Raw genomic sequence first — 21,221 nt, forward strand, 5'->3', positions numbered from 1 at the left:
TCGTCGCTAAAAAAAGATGCAAATTAAGATTGAATTTTATTAAACATAGATAATAATAATACAATATTATAATTTCTAAATTAATACTTTGATTAATACATCATAATATTCGCATATTTATGAAATTATATATATATATATATATATATATATATATATATATATATATATATATATATATAATAGTTAAATGGGTTGACGGATTGAAAACAGGTTAGTAATTTGTACCCAACCCAACCTATTTAATTAAACGAGTTAGACAGATTGACCCATTTAAATTAAATGAGTTGAAAATATTAACCCAGCCCGTTAATTTTGGATTGGGTTCGGGTTGGGTTAACGAGTTGGGTCGATTTTTGTCAACTCTATACACAACCAGATAAGTATGGCCATGTGTGTACTTTGATATTTCGTTATTATGTATCATGTCATATTGTTCTATTCACTCTATCCTTTAAAATATGTTATACTTATATTTCATTTTTTTCTTTATCTTTTACTAGTTGTGAAACTTATGTATTATATGAGTTAATTTTAAAAAAAAAGTTAAATATAAAGGTTAAAATATTTGATAACTTTGAATTTATAAGAAAATAAGAAAAATAATGAATTATTATAATCTAATGTTTTTTATTTTTTAAAATTAAACAAATAATTTAAATAAAGAAAAGAAACTAATGACTTTTACTTTTGGAAATTTTGAAATTAAAAGACAAGTTTATTAATGAAATTAATATCCATTTATTGCTATATTTATTACAATTATTACATTAAAATATTATATAAAATTTAATAAAATAAAAAAACTCATAAAATGATATGTGGAAAAAAAATTCAAAATAACCACAATATGATATTTAGCAAATTGGATGAGAATGTGACAAATGACAAAAAAAACTTCATTTAATAAAGAGTATTTTTTAATACAATTAACATTTATTACTTTAAAGCACTTAACATGCTAACTAAATAAATATAAGATTACCAATAATTAAAAACTTTCATGAATTTAAACTAAAAAAGTTAAAAAGTTACATAATAATAATAAAAAATAACATCACTACCAGTTCAAATAACATTAACCTAAAATAATAATGACAAATACGAGAATATATATATATATATATATATATATATATATATATATATATATATATATATATATATATATATATATATAGTCTTCATCTATGTTAGATAGCAGAGTTGTATATATATGTTCCGCCAAACTAAGACGAATATTATTATATGTTTCTCGATAACATGACATTCTTATCCTAAAATCATATTATATAATATGATGCATACATGTATATTATGTTTTTTTTATTTTTTTGGGAGACAATGACTATCTCAGGATTTTCAATACATGCTAATGATGATTAATGACATAAAATACCCGTTCAACATCCTTCCTTGTTGCTTCATGCATTGCCTTAAACATTTTTTATTTTTCATCTTGTAGACAAGTAAATGATTTGAAAAATATAGCATCTTCAAGATATATCAAATCAACAAGATAATATGTATGCTTGTATTGTACTCCATTAACTTCAAACGAACACTCGAATGCTATTTTATTTAACATGTTGAATATCGACGATTGAATTAGAATATTGATGTCATTATAGGAACTGAAAACACCAAAGTAAGCATGCAAATTCTATAGATCTTGACTCCATTGATTTTTGAGTTATCATCAAGCATAGATGATCACCTCACATGTATTGACCTCGTTATGTATTAATTTGTTCACTCACAATGTATACAATTAATCCTTCCAATCATTATAGGAAAGCCATGTTTGGATTCATGTACATTATATAATTGTCGACTGTCATTCCGTGTAAGTTTACACAAATATTGTTTGTTGTAAAGCTTAATGACACATTCACGAAAGTTATAAATCTTTTCGCTTTAGTTTTGTCTCATAGATCTTTAATAACTCGTCTTTAAACCTCTATGAACAAATTTTTAGAAATAGAAAGTGAAGTCGTTGTATAAAAAATTCTTAAGATATATATATATATATATATATATATATATATATATATATATATATATATATATATATATATATATATAAGTAAATTACATAAAGGGTCCCTATGGTTTGGTTAAATTTATAGTTTTTGTCCTTAACTTTAAAATTTGATAGGTTAAATCTTTGTGGTTTACGAATATTGCACTTCAGGTCCTTGTTCAATATAAAAAGACCAAATTAATTTTCTTTCTTTTTTTCTTTTTTCTTTTATCAATGATATATATATATATATATATATATATATATATATATATATATATATAATTGTTTTTTATCGTTATTTTAATAGAATTAATATAGATTATTTATAATTTTTTTTATTTTATAAATCAATTATCTAAATTTTATAAAATCATATTATTATTATTATTATTGTTATTACTATTATTATTATTATTATTATTATTATTCATTCATTTGTTTGTTTATTTATATTTCTTTTTGTGGTTTAAAAATCTTTTAATATTTTGACGTTTATTTGAATATATTAATTAATGTTGTTTTTTTGACGTTTTGTTTGTTTAAATTATATAATGATTTTTTTGACGTTTTTCTTCGAATAAAAAAATTAAAACAGTAACCTAGATAACTATCAGTTTTCGAATAAAATTATTTAATGGTCGTTTTTTCTACTTCTTTTAACGATATATATAAATATATATATATATATATATATATATATATATATATATATATATATATATATATATATATGTTAGATTGAATAGTTTTACTTTGGTTTTTTTCATAAATAGTTACAAGAAAATATAAAATTATTTAGGCATTAAATGAAGAATCACTGACATATAAAAGAATGATGACAATGAAAAATATATAAAATCATAAAACCTCTTAAAACTAAATAAAAGAACAGACACTAACATATAAGTGAATGATGTAAACAAAAAACACATAAAAAACAACATTAAATAATTATATTGGATGATTTATAGTTATTAGTTTATTATTTTAATTTGTTTATTCAAATAAAATGTAAAAAACGTCATTATATAATTTAAACGAACAAAACGTTAAAAAAAACAACATCAAATAATATATTCAAATAAAGTGTCAAAAATATCAAGGTTATTATTTTAATTTGTTTATTCGAACAAAATGTAAAAAAAAAAATCATTATATAATGTAAACAAACAAACATTAGAAAAACAACATCAAATAATATATTCAAACAAAACGTCAAAAATATTAAAATATTTTTTAATCATGAAAGATAAACAAATAAATAATAATGTGATTTTATATAACTTAGACAATCGATTTAAAAAAATAAAAATAATTTAAATGATCTTTATTAATTCTATTAACATAAAGAACCAATAAAATCTATAATTTATAATAATAATAATAATAATAATAATAATAATAATAATAATAAATTCTTAACAGAAAAAGACAAAAGAAAAGGAGGTAATTTGGTCTTTTTATATGGAGTAAGCACTTACAATGCAATATTCACAAACCACAGGGATGTAACCTATCAAATTTTAAACTTAGGGACTAAAACTACGAATTCGAGCAAACCATAGGGACCATTTCTATAATATATATATATATATATATATATATATATATATATATATATATATATATATATATAAAATGGGTTTAAACCCAAAACCCATGAACCATGGGTTGAACTCATAAACCGAAAATACAGACCCTAGAAACTGAGTGAAAGAACCTATTTCATGCTTAACATTATTAATCCAAGTTACTCCAAAACATGCTACATGCATATATATAAACAATATTTTACATTGATAATTTAATTACAAAAAACTGGATACAAACCGACTAAATTTTAGTATATTACATAACTACCCAATAAATTATAATTTTATAATATACGATCACTAAATACAAAAGAAATATTATTAACTATTCTATATCTCCCAACAGTACGTGTATATGCTGAATCCTTATTACCTGCAATAGTTAAACACAGAGCAACAAAGGCATATGTGAATCATGTAACAAGCTTTCCATATCAATCAATGATTCGATTCAAAGATTTACAATCAATGAGACATAACAATTTTCATACTTGATATACATCAATAAAGCTTCAGCCCAAATGACACAAAAGACATACAATTTCTGATTAAACATTTTGGTAGATTTCAGGCTTTCAGCCCTATCTAATATTCTGCCAATGTCGTAGTGATAGAAGTCATTCTCTTACGAGATATGCTCTACACGACCATAGACTACATACCAATACCACGGTGATACTAGTCCTTTCACGGATCACATGGTCAAAGGTATAACTTTGCTACCATAATAACACGGGAAATAACACGGAAAAGCACATAGCACATATAACATATAACATACAATTGTTCATATATATTGAACTCATCGTGAAATAATCGGATGTTGCGATGAAATTCCCCCTAAAGAGCGTTTTTTGCCGATAGAATTTGACTAAACATTGTCGGCAGCTAGCGATCGTCGGCTCAGGAAAATAGCTCAAAATCAGAAATACGAGAGAGAGGGTTGTGTTTTGTGTAAACGGAAGTAAGAGGGCTGGCCCTCTATTTATAGGTCAAAATTTGAGGTTCACGATGTGAACCATGCTTGTTCACGTCGTGAGTTTGATCCCAGTCATCCCCTAGGCTTGTCGTGTGCCTTCTAGGCTTGAGAGGTGTCATTCAAGTAGTCCACATCGTGAACCATGCTTTTTCACGTCGTGAACGCAGTCAAGTCTCGAAGTTTGTGCTCCGAACTTCAAAAATTCATATCTTTCGCATACGAGCTCCGTTTGACATTCTTTATATCCACACGTAGGTGAACTTATGCTACAACTTTCGTTTAGACTCCGTCGACTAATTTTGACTTTATTTTAATATTATATTTTTAAGGGGCCGAGACAGGAAAAGTTCGTTAAAAATTCATAATTTCTTCATCCGACGTTCATTTTCGTCTGTCTTTTTACCGTTGTACCACTATTGACGAAACCTTCGACTTTCGTTTAGGTTGTGTCGGCTAAAATTCACTTGATCTTTATTTCTAGTTTGGGTAAATTACACGGATAATCCCTATGGTTTAGGGTAGTCTGCGTGTTTGGTCCCTAACAACTTTTTTTAACTCGGACCGTCCCTACTTTATAATTTTATTGCACGCTTGGTCCCTGTCCACTCTAAAAAGACTAATTTACCCTCATTCAATTCTTTTTTTAGTTAAATTTTTATATATTTATTAATTATTAAATAAATTAAATTATTAATATATTTTTAGAAAAATGACCCACCCCACATCAACCCTCATATAGCTCCTTCCACCACCTCCGGTTACCATCTCCGGTAACAGATCCGTCCCCGACATGCACCGGTCATCATCTCCGACTATAGATTAAATACCGTAGAAATCTTTCAAAACTCAACACAAAGCTACATAATCTTCAACAATAAATATGAAAATACATCTAAAACCAACCTCTAACACAAATACAAAATCCAAATAAAACCTGAAAATCAAATATTAGAAAAAAATGTAACCTACGATGCAAATGCAAATCCAAATCTGAAATCATAAGATGTAATTCAAATTAAAATCCAGTCGACTCCCACATCCCTAAAGCATCCCCTATTTCTTCGGTAGCAAAAGAACAAACCTCTGATTTTGAGGGGTTGAATGGTTTCAGATGTCGATGTTGCACTACCACCAATGATCGAAGGAACTCTGTAATCTCGTGGGAAATCGAAACATCAACCCCTCCACTAGTTTATCAATTTGTGAATAGAAAACTCACAAGTAACCAAACCCTGGCATATCATTCCTTTCTTTTTATCACTGGAAAGATCTTTAGAAAACTCGTCAGTTTCCTATATTCTCTCTTCAGAACCCTAGTTGAAGCCTTGTTTGAGTTGTGATTTAAAATCTAAAAATCAATCTGCACTCTAAAGCTTATGTACAAGATCGATTTTTGAAAGTCGATCTCCACATGTCACTAAAGATTTCTGATTCGTTTCCTATCTCAACTTCGGTGGTAGTACTTCGTGGATATGCGACGGGAAAATTATGGAAGTGGAGGGGACGAAGGCAACAAATGAGACGGAGGTCTCTTGATGTTTGGTTATAATAAGTGTATTTGATTTTGTTATAATTTATTATTTATTTAATAATAATCAGAATAATAAAAAAAGAATTAACAAAATAAAAGTAGTTCTAAGGGCAAAATAGTCTTTTCAAGACTGGTAGGGACCAAACGTGCAACGAAAATATAAAATAGGGACGATCCGAGTTATAAAAAGTTGTTAGGGACCAAACATGCAGATTACCCTAAACCATAGAGACCATCCGTGTAATTTACCCTTTTAGTTTTTAGCTGTATACTACTATACCAAAACTTAGAAAAATCATAACTTCCTCATACGAAGTCAGATTTGGACGTTCTTTTTATGAAAATTCTCGGTTTAATGAATACTACGACTTTCCTTTAGATTACTAAGGCTAAAAAGTAGTTTATCGAAAACTCACTTTTTACGTCATACAACATCGTGTCGGTTCTGTCGCGAAGCTTTAAGAAGTCATAACTTCTTCGTTATAAGTCGGATTTCATTAAGGTTTTCGCCTAAATGTTTCTAACGAGATTCTTTACAACTTTCAATAATAAAATTTTACTTATTTCAAATTTTATATTTTCGTTAAATTTCAATATTTAACTTCTGATCGGAATCTCATAAGACTTCCAATACATTCTAAATTATTCTAAACATAGTTTTACTTCAATTCTAGTAAAAACTATCTGTTAGGACTCAATGCTCAAATTCATATAATATTTCATAATATTATTCACTTTTTAAAATTACATAACATGATAACTGAACATGTATGTTACACTGAGAAACCGAATCGGTCAAAAACCAAACTCATTAGGTTCTAAAACCCAATAATTTGCCAAGGGGTCTCCCCTTTTATCCAAAAAAAAAAAAACCCAAAAATTAAAATACACGGGTTGGGTTCGGTTTTACCCCAAAATCCGCCCAACCCACCTCATGCTCACCCCTAAGAAACACATATTCTCTCTCTCTAACCCATTGACATGGACTACTTTTTCTTTGCCATGCCACAATGAGGGGATAGTGTTTGCCATGGGCTTGTTAAACTAAATGTCATCCATTTCCCTCGAGGCTAAGCGTCTCTTGTTCACTGCGGTTCCACGGTGACACATCATCACCGTACAATGCAACATGTATAGCACATGATTTTATAGTAGACTATATATATATATATATATATATATATATATATATATATATATATATATATATATATATATATATATATATATATATATTGAAATCATTATCTCATTGGCTTAATAAAAAAATTCAATTAGTAATCCAAATAAGTTTTAAATTGCATTCATTTTTTTTATTTTGCTTTAATATAATATCACCACTAATATGCAATTTGAATAAGGTTAATGATTTATGAAGATAATAAACTTTATCATATGTATATATTTCGTTAATTATTTTTTATATATTTAATAATGACCATTAAACTTGTTTATTTTTCTATACATATAACAATTAAACTGATTTTAGTACACATATTATGTGTAGAAAAATATAAATTACTAAATATATAAAAAGAATTAGTCATCACATATGTATAAAAAATATAAAGAATGAGCTAAAGTTTGTTAACACATTTGAATAATCATTTGGACATATTTAGGGAGTGCTTTTTTAACTAGAAAAATGTGCTTATTTGCTTATAGTGGTGGTAAAAAGAGTTTTTTAAAAAGTGTTTAGATAAGCTTTTATAGTAAAAAAAGCCAATAGAAAGTGTTTGGCTTAAAAGTATTTTTTGAAATTATTTTGATTAAAAAGTCATAAACAATTTAAAAAAATCACGTTTTAGATATTTATTAAAAAGTGTTTTTTGAAGTTTGTAGAAAAACTATTTTGAAATGTGCTTTGAGTTTGACAAACCTTTTTTTTTTTTTTTTTAAGCTTTTCAAAAATCTACAAGCAAATAAACACTTTTCAAACCAATCCCAAACACCCCTTGAAGTAAACTTGAAGTAAAGGAAACCTTCGAGGGTCTGTAGTAAAATTTACCGGATGAAACATGAACTGAGGTTTTTCCCCTTCCACGTTTAAGGCCTAAAACCCTAAATTGAAATCTAAAATTCCTCAGGTGCCGACGATCGACGAGTTATTTTTCTCCATTTGCCGACCATCTGTTTACGCATTATTACACTTTATTTATATTTTTACATTCGTTTAGGCCAGTAAGTCGCAGAAATGCAACATCTTCACAGAAAGCTAACGAGTAATAGGCCATCATTCAAATCGGTCAATCAGGTTCGTACCTGTTTAACAACTTCAATTTTGATTGCTTCTAGTATTTCATGATTGTTGATAGATTTCATCCTCTGCTGCTGCTTGGGTTTTTTGTCTAATGCTTTTTAGTTTTATCTATAGATGATCTGTTTATGGGTTTTGATATTGTGCCCTATTAACTATTAGAGAGATGCATGTCTCTTCCTTAATTTCTATTATTTGTAACACTTTCTACGTCCCATTCAATTCAATTTCTAGTTCTTGTTGGAACTGTTTTTGGATATTCGCCATTTGAAGGAGTTCTGTACACTGATTATATTTGAGTTATTATAGATAAACAGAAACTTCTTGTTTTGAATAAGTACTTTTTTGTATCGATGGTTTTAAACTCTATATTATATAGCTTTTGCTTGTAGATTCTACTTCGACAATTTTACTCTACAGACAAGTGTTTTACTTTTGATGCTGGGCAACCAATTCCAAGTACTCATCCTCAGGTATCTTGACTGAAAATACTTCATCATCTGCAATGTTATACTAATCCTCTGTTCTTATTACCTCTCACATGTAATTCCATATTAAAATTTTCATTTCTGTGTTATGATATTGATAGCTACTAAAAGAAGGTGAGATTACACCAGGAATCAGCTGTGATGAATACGTATCAAGGCGTAAGAGAATATTGGAGCTTCTTCCAGAACAAAGTGTAGCTGTTGTTGCAGCTGCTCCTGTGAAGATGATGACAGATGTTGTACCTTACACTTTTCGCCAAGATTCTGATTATCTTTATATCACTGGATGCCAACAGCCTGGTGGAATAGCTGTGTTGAGTCATGACTTTGGTTTGTGCATGTTTATGCCTGAACCTACCCCTCAAGTATGCATACATTACATATATTCTTGTGATAATATGACACTTAACAACAATTTGAGATTAAAAAGTATGAAACTCTAGTGAATTAATATTATCTACAATGAATTCTAGGACATTACTTGGCAAGGACAGATTGCTGGAGTTGATGCTGCTATAGAATTTTTCAAAGCTGATCAGTCATATCCTATCAACAAATTACATAAAGTCAGTATTGATAAACTTGTTGAATTCAAACATCATTAATTTACTCACTTCTGTTTTATTTCACTGAAGGTCCTTCCAAACATGATAAAAAATTGTTCAAAGTTATATCATAATGTGAAGACAGCTGTCCCAACTTATACAGAGTTAGAGGCATTCAAGAAAGCTGCTTATAATGGTGGACTCCATGATCTCTCCATTTACACCCATGAAGCAAGATGGGTCAAATCATCAGCTGAACTTAATCTCATGAGACAATCTGCTTCTATAGGTTGCCAGGTATCTCAAAAACTCCCACAATTATTATTATTATTTTTATTCACCACTAAAATTATTCATTCCCCTTTAAAATTTAAATAGGCTCTTTTACAAACTATGCTGCAATCCAAAATATCCCCTTATGAGAATATCTTATCAGCTAAAGTTGAATACGAGTGTAGAATCAGAGGTGCCCAGAGAATGGCGTATGTTTTATTTATATTTTTTTATATATAAATTTATTTTTATTCATATACACATTTTTTTTACATGTAATATTGTTTGTCTAACAATACTAATTACTGTTTTCCCAGGTTTAACCCTGTGGTTGGTGGTGGGCCCAATGGCAGTGTTATTCATTATTCACGAAATGACCAGAATGTGAGCTTTTTATTTTATTTTATTTTTTTAGATGATTTATTTAATAATGTATAAAACATTATTTTAAAAATTGATATTATTGATTGTTAGGTGAAAGATGGAGAGCTTGTTTTGATGGATATTGGATGTGAGTTGCATGGGTATGTTAGTGACCTCACACGTACTTGGCCTCCATGTGGCAAATTTTCAGATGTTCATGTATGTTTTAGTTATTTTATATATTTCATGTATCCTATTATTTATATAATTTTTGTAATTAATTTCATCATGTTTTATGATTTCAGAGAGAATTGTATGATCTGGTTGTAGAGACCAACAAAGAATGTATTCAACTTTGCAAACCTGGTATGAGCATCCAGCGTATACACAACTACTCGGTATAATTAAATTATAATATAATATATATTTGATTATAATATGTTGAGTTTTTTGATTTATAATTACTTGATGTTGTGTAGGTTGAGAAACTTTGTAGAGGATTGAAAGGAATGGGAATTTTGAAAAATGATAGGCTTCAAAGCTATCACCAAGTGAATCCAACTAGTATAGGTGATATGTGATATGTCATTTTTTTTTTAATTATTTCAAAAAGAAACCTTAAATTTTTTATGTGTTTGTTTTATAAATAATACAGGTCATTATCTGGGAATGGATGTGCATGATTGTTCTAAAATCGGGTATGAACGTACATTAAAGCCGGGTGTTGTAAGTTCTTTTTCTAATCTCATCATCTTTTTAGATCTTTAAAATTCAAATGCTAAAAATATTGTTGTAATTTCTATTTTTTTTTTTAAATCGAAATTGTTTTAGCCACTTTGCATAATTCCTTTTTTTTAGGTGATAACAATTGAACCTGGAATTTACATCCCATCAAACTTCGACTGTGCACAAAGGTAACTAAACTACTAATCTTAAATCCACGTGGCATAAAAAGACGAATAATGATGTGTCATTGCCACGTCAGCACAACTGACTTAGTCAACTGGTTACCAATACGCAGATACCAAGGCATTGGGATAAGGATTGAGGATGAAGTCCTAATTACCGAATCAGGTTATGAGGTATATAATATAAGTATATGTATATATATAAAAAAAATTTAGCCAAGTTTTTTTAGTCAACTGGTTGTTTTTGTTAAACAGGTTCTTACAGGATCATTACCAAAAGAAATAAATCACATTGAAACCTTGTTGAATAACCACAGCTATGGAGAGAATCGCGACATTTCTGCTTTTGGCTTCTGACTTCAAACAAGTCAATTTTTGCATTTTATGTCTAGCAATTACAAGTTGAATGAGAAGACATTTTTTTTATTGTAATGTTCAATTAAATATATGATAGTCCACGGATAACTGGTTTAGTAAATTAGTATAAATACTATATTTATTGTTTTGTGGGCTTCATTTTTTATTTATTTAGTAATTTATGCAACTGATATTAGTTGTATTGTGCAAATAGTTTTTAAACGTGTGAAGTTGAAATTGAAACTTGGTTGAATATTTCATTTGGAAAATAGTTTTGCTGCATAAATTAAGAAAAACAGAAAATGTTGTTTAATAAATATGTGATCTTAAATATAACTCCTTGTTATTTTCTATCATCGTCACTTCTCATATAATCATTTTTTCTCTTTTCTTTAATCATTACTACCATAAGCAATATATTTTTTTTATTTATTAAATTTATTCTAATAAATGATTTTTTTTCTAACATGTCATATTCTTATTGATTTGGTCACATATTACACTATTGTTATTTTCAATTATTTTTTTTCCACCAGATATTTTTTTTGGTTTTTTCTATTTTATTAATTTCACATACTATTTATAGGTCAAATAAACTTTCATTTCTTTTCTTGATCTAATAAATTGATTTCAATTTTAGTAATACAATAATTGACTTATTTTATTCAAAATTCAAAGAACTTCATATTAAATTTACATCTTAATATAATTAATCTATTAATTTAAAATATATTATTAATGAAAAACATTATCTTATTATTGATAGATTTTTAAAATGATTATTACAATACACTTATTTATTATTTTAAATTCAAAACATAAATCATATTATTAAATTAACTTATAGAAAATATATTCAGATACTATTTTTCAAAATAGTTAAAAATATTTAAATTTTATAAATGTAGAATGATAAGTCAAATTAAATAAAAGTTATCAAAAAATTGATTTTATTATAATTTTTTTTCAAAGAAATGGTTTTTAATTAATTAACAGAAAAATTACAATGCATTAACTTATAAACAATGGTTTATATATCAATTAACCATCATGATCAAAACTAAAAAAAATAAATAGATAAGCAATTTGTAAATAAACAATTACAACGTTAAGTTGTAATACTAAATCATAAACCATGTATAGACCTTTATATATATATATATATATATATATATATATATTAATTTTGTTTTAATCAACCCGTATAATATACGGGTCTTACAACTAGTAATATAATATATTTATTAGTGTGCTTATTTTATTACGAATACTATGTATTTATTATGTTATTTTGGGCATCTCTATATAGAATTAGGTTCAAATGTGGATTGACATCTATTGTGTGGACGTGTGGACATTGAGTGACAAATAAAATATGTTGTTTGATAATATGAATACGTTCAATCTTCATAACTATTGTCATTATCACGCATTCTCACCAATTAAATCGTCTATAAGATTATTATAGACTTTTTTATTATTATTATTTTCATCCTGTCAGAATGTTGTCAGGATGTTTATTGATTCATATTCTGTAAGAATGAAAATGAGTGAAAAACGATACACGAGAACAAAAATGAATAAGAATTAGTGAGAATGCATGTAAATGACAATAATTTTATGAGGTTGAACGTATTCACATTACTAAACAACTTATTTCTTTTAGTAATTCTCATAGAATAGCATTGTCCACACGTCCGCACAACAGTTGTCCATCCACATTATAACTTAGCCCTCTTTATATACATGCTATATATGTAGTTGGGTTATGTTTTTTTTGGATATATTTTGGTTATGTTACTGTGTTTTTGAACGATCCTGTGTTTATTTTATTTTATTTTTTTTGGTTTTATGATTTGTTTGAATATTGAACGAACAATTAGATAAAGTTAATAGAAATACATTACTAACTTTTATTTCTTTATATGTATTGCAAACATAATGTAAATAATTGTAGTGATGTTAATTTTTTAAACAATTGGTCTATTTTATAAGATGATGGAAGAGGTGGTCGACGGGGACGAAGGCGATCGAGAGATACGAGAGGAGTGACGACGGAGGTCAGAGGAGGGTGGTTCAACGGAGGAATCTGCCGACGAACAAATGTTATTGAGATTGGAGAAGGCGAAGGAAGTGTCAACAGAGAAGGTAAATGGCAAAAATGAGAAACACCCACAAGAGACTCAGTCAACTTCACTTTTTCATAGGATTAAGTCAGTTATTATTTACCGGGCTAGAATCATTTTTTGTGTGTATCAAACATGTTGACTGGACTGACCAGACCGAGTCAATAAAAAAGTGCTGACCGGACCGGTCAGCAAGATATCAAACGGGCCCTAAGTCACATTATCACAACTAGCATTTTAGCTAGGAAATTCTATTATCGTGTAACCATTCGACTATTGTAAAACATATACTCTAAGTAAATATCACCTAGTGCTCATTTAAATGCACCTTTCATGTTCAACAAAAAGTCTGAAAACCCTAAGAATCCCGGTTTAAGTCCATATTGGACTAGGATTCCTTATTGGGCCTAATGGACCAATAAGCATTCAATTCGACTATTTTGGGCTTGGAAACCCTATTTGGATTCTAAATGGACCCAATTCACAAATCTATAACATTTTGGACCATTTGGGCCTAGAATGATTCATTCTAACCCTAATGGGCCTTATTGGGCCATAACTAATCCAATTAACCTTAGTAAACCATAAATCCATTCTTTTATACCATTTTGGGCCGTGAACTACCCTAAAGGCCCAATGGGCCGAAAACTTCTCTATGGGCCTCATGATTTCGAGTAAGGATCAAGATTAGGCCAATTATCGAAGCCATGCTACCTCACTAATACATGGAGGTAATCCATGCAAATTACCCTCTAAACAAATACCCAATCCCATACATCTATGCACCTATCACATCTTAATCTCTCTTCCCTCTCTCTTTTTCTTCCTCTCGGCCAAAGGTAAGCACACACACACACATCAAACTCTCTCGAACACTCACAAGAACACTCCTTCCTTTCCTCTCAAATTTTCGAAGATCTAGGGTTGTTCAAGAAGATTTCCACCAAAAATCATCATTTTATTGGTATGTCCTTACATATCCAAGTGATATAACTTCATTCTCTTGTTATATCACTCCTTCTAAGCAAGTTTTTGGTGATCATACTCCTAGATCCACTCAAGAAAGCTTGCTAGGACCAAAAATCTATTCATCTCTTCTTCAAAACCGAAACATCAAAGCAAAGGTGAGTTCATACCCCCCTTGTTTTCAGTTTTCATATGATTTTTAGGGGAGAATACAAGTAAAATGTGTAGATCTATGTGTTGTATGCATGTCTTGTGTGATTTCTTAGTTTATTTTGTAAAAATGTGTTAGATCTTAACATATCTCGACATCTTAAGAAACATTGAGTAAAAATCCATGAACTAAGACACCTTATACATCATATTATCAAGTTAAAAGTGTTTATATGTAAAGCAAAAGCCATGTTAAGCGTCAAAATTGTCAAGAAAATAAAAGATAAGGGCAAAAAGTGATATTTACGTTTTTTAAAGGACCAAACAGGTCCTACTTGTATAAAAAGGGATTTTTATGATAAACATGCTTTCTAAAGGGCCAAAAATGTAAATTTTAGCTTAATGGGCTTAGTATTTGGTCCTCACGGTTTTGGGCCCAAATTTGCGAAAAATGGAAGTTTTGGGATTAAAAATGTTATTTGACCAAAGCTTGAGTCATAAATGTAAATGAACCAAATTTAGGGGTGAAAATAACATTTATTTCTAAATTGGACCAAAAAATGTAACTTTTATAAAAATTGGGCCAAAAGTGTCATTTTTACAAACAAGGGGCTGAAAATGTAATTTTCTGCAAAACTGGGCCATAAATGTCAAAATATATATTTTTGGACTAGATCCGTAAATTTCTAAATATTTGGGGCGAAAATACAAATCTTTATAAATTATGGACTAAAGTGTTATTTTTACAAAACTTTGGGCCTTAATTGAAAATTTGAGACTTATTGGCCAAGAACGTCGTTTTTACAAAAAGAGGACTTTTTATATTCAATTCGGTAAACATCGAGCTAAAGCAAACAACAAAATAATAACGAATAGACGAAATACATCGATAACAATTTTATTGGGCCTAATATTCACATTACATGGCCAATGGGCCTTAAGGCCCATTCAAGTGTATATTGAGCCCAATATTTTCCATGACATGTTTATTGGGCCTTGCGACCCATTTACATGTTAATTTGAGCCTGAGCTATGGGTCACATGTTTGTTGGGCCTTGGTGGTCCACTTACATGCCTATTGGGCCTAAATTACCCTCTTACATGTTATTGGACCTTTGTGGTCCATTTACATGCTAGTTAGGCTTGGACTGAAATTCACATGTTAGTAGATCCTAGCTATACCTTCACATAATTATTTAACTTCGTATACTTATATACATACCTTTGGATTTGAAAAGATACAACATTCACGTAAACATTAAACGTGGTATGAAAAGTTGAGAATCTAGTGAGACATGTCGGTTGGCACCTCTGAGTGTACAATCGTAGCTTGTAGTTAACCAGAGTTTCCTGGAGGGAGAGCGAGAGTTTGTGTATAGATCTATACGGAGTGACCCCCGACGCCTTAGTTGTTCGCTACAACTAGACTAGGATAGTCTAGGGCGACAAAACCTTGAGCAAATACCGACGTTTGGAAAAATGCCAAGACGGGCAACCTAGTCATTATCATGCATGGTTATAACAGCTCATATAGAGATCCAATACCAATTTAACATTTCGAAGATTAACCCTTCGATTGTGTCAATACAAAACAACTCAATTAATGATACAAGAACCTCGACATTATTATAAATCAGAAAATATCGGATTTTCTGGGGAAATACTATTATCCAATTATCACTCACTTACAATACAAAGAAATTTAAACTGCAATCATACATGTTACTGCTATGACATCCACACGTACATTTATACTTGATTTTCACATCATTTTCAGACATTTTATAGAAAATATCGGATTTTCTAAGTTTTTACAAAAATGCAAAGACTTTTTATTCAAACCTACTTATGAACTCACCAACATTATATATGTTGACCGTTTTCAAAATAATTTGTATTCTCAGGTAATCGTTAAGCAGGAAGAATTTCAAGTGTGTATAGATTTATTTTGTGTAACATCACTCATTGTACTACTAATACTTTGAATTTATGTAATCTATAACAATGTACTTGATGTGAACAATGTTGGTTGTGATATGTAATGTTGGTGATGAATGTGTTATGTTTCATGTATATTCATTGCGATGATAATTCAATTGTTAGTCACACGAGCCCCCAGACGTTTCCGCCGTCTGGTTCAGAGGTGTGACAGGTTGGTATCAGAACAATGTTTATAGTGAACTAGCATATCTAACCATACATGATATGCAACTATAAACACAATGGGACTAAATAACTCTGAACAAAAAAAAAATCACACTTATGTGCGCAAATTAGGATAATAACCTAACAATATTTAATAAAAGCTTCTGGAGGAAATTGAACACTATGATTAAACCTGGGCAGTTATGTAGTCCTATTAGGAATAAATACATCTTGATCAACTATATTTATTCATAATATGACCAACATGTGTTTGGGAGTAGTCATAGCGGGAAATGAATCCAAAAGCCTATCTCACTCTCCAATAACTCTAGGGAACCCAAACCTAAAAAAAAATTAAAATATACTATAGGAATAATCAAAACATGACTTATTCATACGCCCTTATGCAGTCACCATGGACAACGCTCAGCAAGGAGTCCATCTTTATGAAGCCCTAGTGACTCATGGGATGCTTGAGGAGAATCCCGAGGAAGAACAAGGGGGAGCCCCTAGCATTGGGCCTGATGAGTACACTGATACATACTATGAGTTCGATAGGACTGACGAAGACATGGATGAGGATAGGGACACAAATGAAGCCCCCGTCGAACCACCTACCGATGAGGCACACCAGGACCACCCTGCTCCACCAGGGAACCCCGTTGATGAGGATCGTTCTCTGGAAGCAGAGGTTGCCGCACTTTGATAGCAAAAAATTGCTATGGAGGCACGAGCCGTGCAAGCTGAGCAGGAAAGGGATGAGGTCATCGAAGAGATGACCGAGATGGCTTAGTTAGTAGCACAACATTTTGGGATATGATTTCGCTACCACCATTAGGCACTTCTCAGTATGATTAGGACCAGTAGTATCTCTTAATAGTATTAGGTTTCCCTTATGTGTACTATGCTATGTATTATCGACTCTATGCTTAAGTGATCACACTACTCATAGGGTCGTCATGCTGCCGAATTTTATATTTCCCTATGTACTGTATGCCTTCTAGCAAATTTTCATGTATCAAAACAATTAGTATTAATGAAAATGGTTTATGTTTTATCATGATGTTGTCATCTGCTATGTGTTTTACTTCCTTGTTTTATGTTAATGCATGAAATTACTTAAATACACAATCGATACGCCTAGTCTAGGGGATTCCAAACTCGCAAAACAATATTCACTCAACATCTTTCCGTTCCATGACAGAAAGATGCCTCAAAGGCCCAACCGTGGAAACAACGCAACACCAACCCCACTGGAAATAAACTCGGTTGCATTCCAGGCAGCAGTGTCCGCTGCAGTCACTGCAACACTTGCGCAGATCTGCAATGGAAACAACGAAGAAGGCAATGGACTGGGAACCGGAAGCACCAATCAAGGAGCAAACCACAGAGTCGCACGAACATGCACCTACAAGGACTTCACCAACGCCAAACCTCGAACCTTTAATGGGACAGGAGGCGTAATAGTCCTGAAGCGATGGATCGAGAAAGTAGAATCCGTTTTTGAAATCTGCGGGTGTCCGGATGAGTGTAAGGTCAAGTTCGCAGCCTGCACCTTCATTGATCAAGCTCTCTCCTGGTGGAATGGCCACGTAGAGGCCATGACACTCCCGGTGGCGAACGCGATGCCCTGGGAAGAGCTTAAGGAGATGATGTTGACAGAATATTGTCCTAGAGGTGAAATTCATAAGATGGAATAAGAGTTGTGGAACCTCACGGTTCAAAACTCCAATATCAACGCATACATATCCAGGTTTAGTGAGCTATCTCTTCTGTGTCCCAGAATGATCACCTCAGAAGGGAAAAAGATTGAGAGGTTTATCTGGGGATTGACTGCACCTATCCAAGGGAATGTCATTGCGGCAAACCCTGAGACGTTTGATAGCGCCAAGAGACTGGCCAAGAAATTGTATGATCATGACAATAAGAAGGGTGCCAAAACAGTGGAAGCGGAGGTTAAGAAGGAAGAAGAGAGCAAGAAAGGGAGAAACAACAAGCGAAAGGGAAAACAGGACTCGAAATCATCTAAGAAGCAACAAACTGTGACTATCCATGCTGCAACTCAAGCTACCACCACACCACATGCTCCAGCCTCATCCACGCCAAATGCTCCAAAGCAGTACTCAGGAAATCTCCCCAATTGTAACAAATGCAACTTCCACCATCACAGGGAATGCAGAGAGATGATTTGCACAAGGTGCAACCGGAAGGGCCATACAACAAAGTATTGTAGGGCTCAGCTTCAATAAAACCATATGCCAAACAACAACAACAACAATAACAACAACACCAATGTTTATTTTATGCAAAAAAAACTTCACCGTTGTTGCTTTAATGCTGAAAAGAAACATTTTATAAAATAAAAGTGTTTATTTTTATTAGTTTATTTTATATAATACGTTAAGATCGAAGACCACCAAATGAATACCATGGAGATTGGAGTCACACGTTATTCCACCCGGACACCAATAGTTGATGACGAAGCAAGTGGGAGTTGATGCATCAATACGTGGTTGTTTATGTCCATAAAATGGCCATGTTTTTCCCTTGTTGGTTTACCAAAAAAAAACGCAAAGGAATGAGGCATATGTTATTATTATTGTTCGCATGATATGTTGTGTTTATTTTATTTTTTTGCATGGTTGCTTAGAAAAATTGGAAATGCAAACTTTAATCGTTAAAAGTTAACAAAATTTTCTTTGCAAACAATATGAGAATTAAACAAGGTTTTATAAAAAAAGAATTTTAAAGAAAATAATCATTTGCCAAAAGGAAAGATAAAAAATTCTTAACTAAATAAAACAAAAACCGGTTTTATAAAATATAAATCTATTGCTACCCACGAAAACCATACAATTAATTATAGTCTTTCGGCATAGGGAAGTGTCTATTGCCAAATAGGAATATGAATAAGAAATGACGAACGACCTCAACCATGCAATAGTTGACAAGAACTTAAGCTCAATCATGCATTTAGTGCCACCAATATCAACGGTAGAAAAAAAAAAGTTAAGATCGTTTTAAGATTCGTTTTATATTTTGTAGAGTGGTAAAATTTCATCATACTAATATGAGGGAGAACCATTGTTCTTATACCTGACAGTGTCTAAGAATGTAGCAAGTGTGGTGGTCTTGGTAAAAAACAAAGATGGTCTTCAACATCCAATGTACTATGTAAGTAAAAGTTTCTTAGATCTTGAAAAGCTAATCGTATCTCTCTTCTATGCTTTAACTAAGTTAACACACTATTTTGAAACTCACCCATTTAAAAAGATTGAATGCCAGTTCCAGCTGATCATGTTTTGCAAAATGAGTCTGAATGTACAATCTATCCAAATGATCCTAAACTTTTTTTGTTGTTTCATACTTTTCCAATTAAGTCTCATTTTATTGAATAACATAATTGTTTATCTAATTGATAATCTTAAAATTAACAGTTTCCCATAATATAAAGTTGGATATTTCAACCTTTTCATCAGTTGGTTTGCCTTTCACATAATAAATAAAAATATCATATACTTTTTTTTCATGCAAAAAATTCTTCATCACATAACTCTAATAAACAAAATTTTTGACATCAAGTGAGTACTAATGGACTAAGGGAATCATCTCCCGCATGCATATTACCAATAACAACCAAATAAACAACCCAATACTAACAAAATATACAAATAAAAAAAATCATCAACAAACAAAAGAACGATACATACAGCTCGAATCAACAAACTAACGTGATAAAAAAAAATCATACCCAACATAAGAAAAAAATGAAGAAGAAATGTTGGTGATTTTATCACCAAATATATTTTAGTGTAATGGATTTAACAAGTGTTTCAAGAATAATGTTTTAGTTATAATACAAGTTAGGAGGTGCGGGAGTGCGCACTTGTATTTAGTTATAATACAAGTTAAGACATTACAAGGTCTAATTTGTCATTCTTGAAAAGACATTACAAGGTCTAATTTGTAATTCTTAAAAGATGGCAACTGTTGTGACTTATCCGTTGATTGGATAAATCGGTGATAAACGGCTATTTGAAACACATACGAAAACGCAAAACGTTCTTTCACTTCATCTTCTTCAATTGCTCTGATTTTGTGCCTTAAATCAAAATTGTTGCATCAGGAATTATCCCAAGTTTGGATTTCATGATACCCAAGGCATATAGGGTCGAAATATCAAACAAGAAAAGTGTTAACACGATTCCTGTTTGTGATCTAGATTTCCAATAACACTATTTCGTTTTTCCCCAACAAGACAATCATACCAAAAAGTGCTAAAAAAATTCTAATAGAAAGATTGAATAGAGCGAATACCATGTTAAGTTGTGAACTAATAAAATGGTAGAGGAAAATATTGCTAGGGTTTTATTATTGAGAAAAAATATATTACAACGAAGGGAAGAGACAACTATAAATAAGGAAACAATATAGGGGTTAACCTATTTATGGGAATAAAAAAGTCTCGATTTTAAAAGAGATCAATAAATTTATAAAGCTAACGATCAGGAGATT

At 30.6% G+C, this 21,221-nt stretch overlaps 1 protein-coding gene across 4 annotated transcripts; it reads left to right on the top strand.

Moving 5' to 3' along the window:
• Positions 1–8,061: 8,061 nt before the first annotated feature.
• LOC145054784 (Metallopeptidase M24 family protein) lies at positions 8,062–11,478 on the top strand. Of its 4 annotated transcripts, XM_079003038.1 has the most exons (15): positions 8,086–8,215; positions 8,306–8,382; positions 8,778–8,858; positions 8,975–9,238; positions 9,347–9,439; positions 9,509–9,715; positions 9,797–9,900; positions 10,009–10,075; positions 10,166–10,273; positions 10,360–10,452; positions 10,534–10,624; positions 10,710–10,780; positions 10,913–10,968; positions 11,076–11,136; positions 11,218–11,478. In XM_079003038.1, the coding sequence occupies exons 2-15, from the start codon at positions 8,323–8,325 to the stop codon at positions 11,317–11,319; spliced, it is 1,458 nt and encodes a 485-aa protein (XP_078859164.1). In that variant the 5' UTR covers positions 8,086–8,215; positions 8,306–8,322; the 3' UTR covers positions 11,320–11,478. The 4 variants fall into 4 exon arrangements, with proteins under 4 accessions (XP_078859163.1, XP_078859164.1, XP_078859165.1 ...); XM_079003037.1 differs by having other exon boundaries at positions 8,062–8,382; XM_079003039.1 differs by having other exon boundaries at positions 8,092–8,382; positions 8,765–8,858.
• Positions 11,479–21,221: the final 9,743 nt, after the last annotated feature.

This window comes from Lactuca serriola, chromosome 5 (genome assembly GCF_051521515.1).
Source record: "Lactuca serriola cultivar US96UC23 chromosome 5, Lser_US96UC23_V15, whole genome shotgun sequence".
In the NCBI taxonomy this organism is placed as follows: domain Eukaryota; kingdom Viridiplantae; phylum Streptophyta; class Magnoliopsida; order Asterales; family Asteraceae; genus Lactuca; species Lactuca serriola.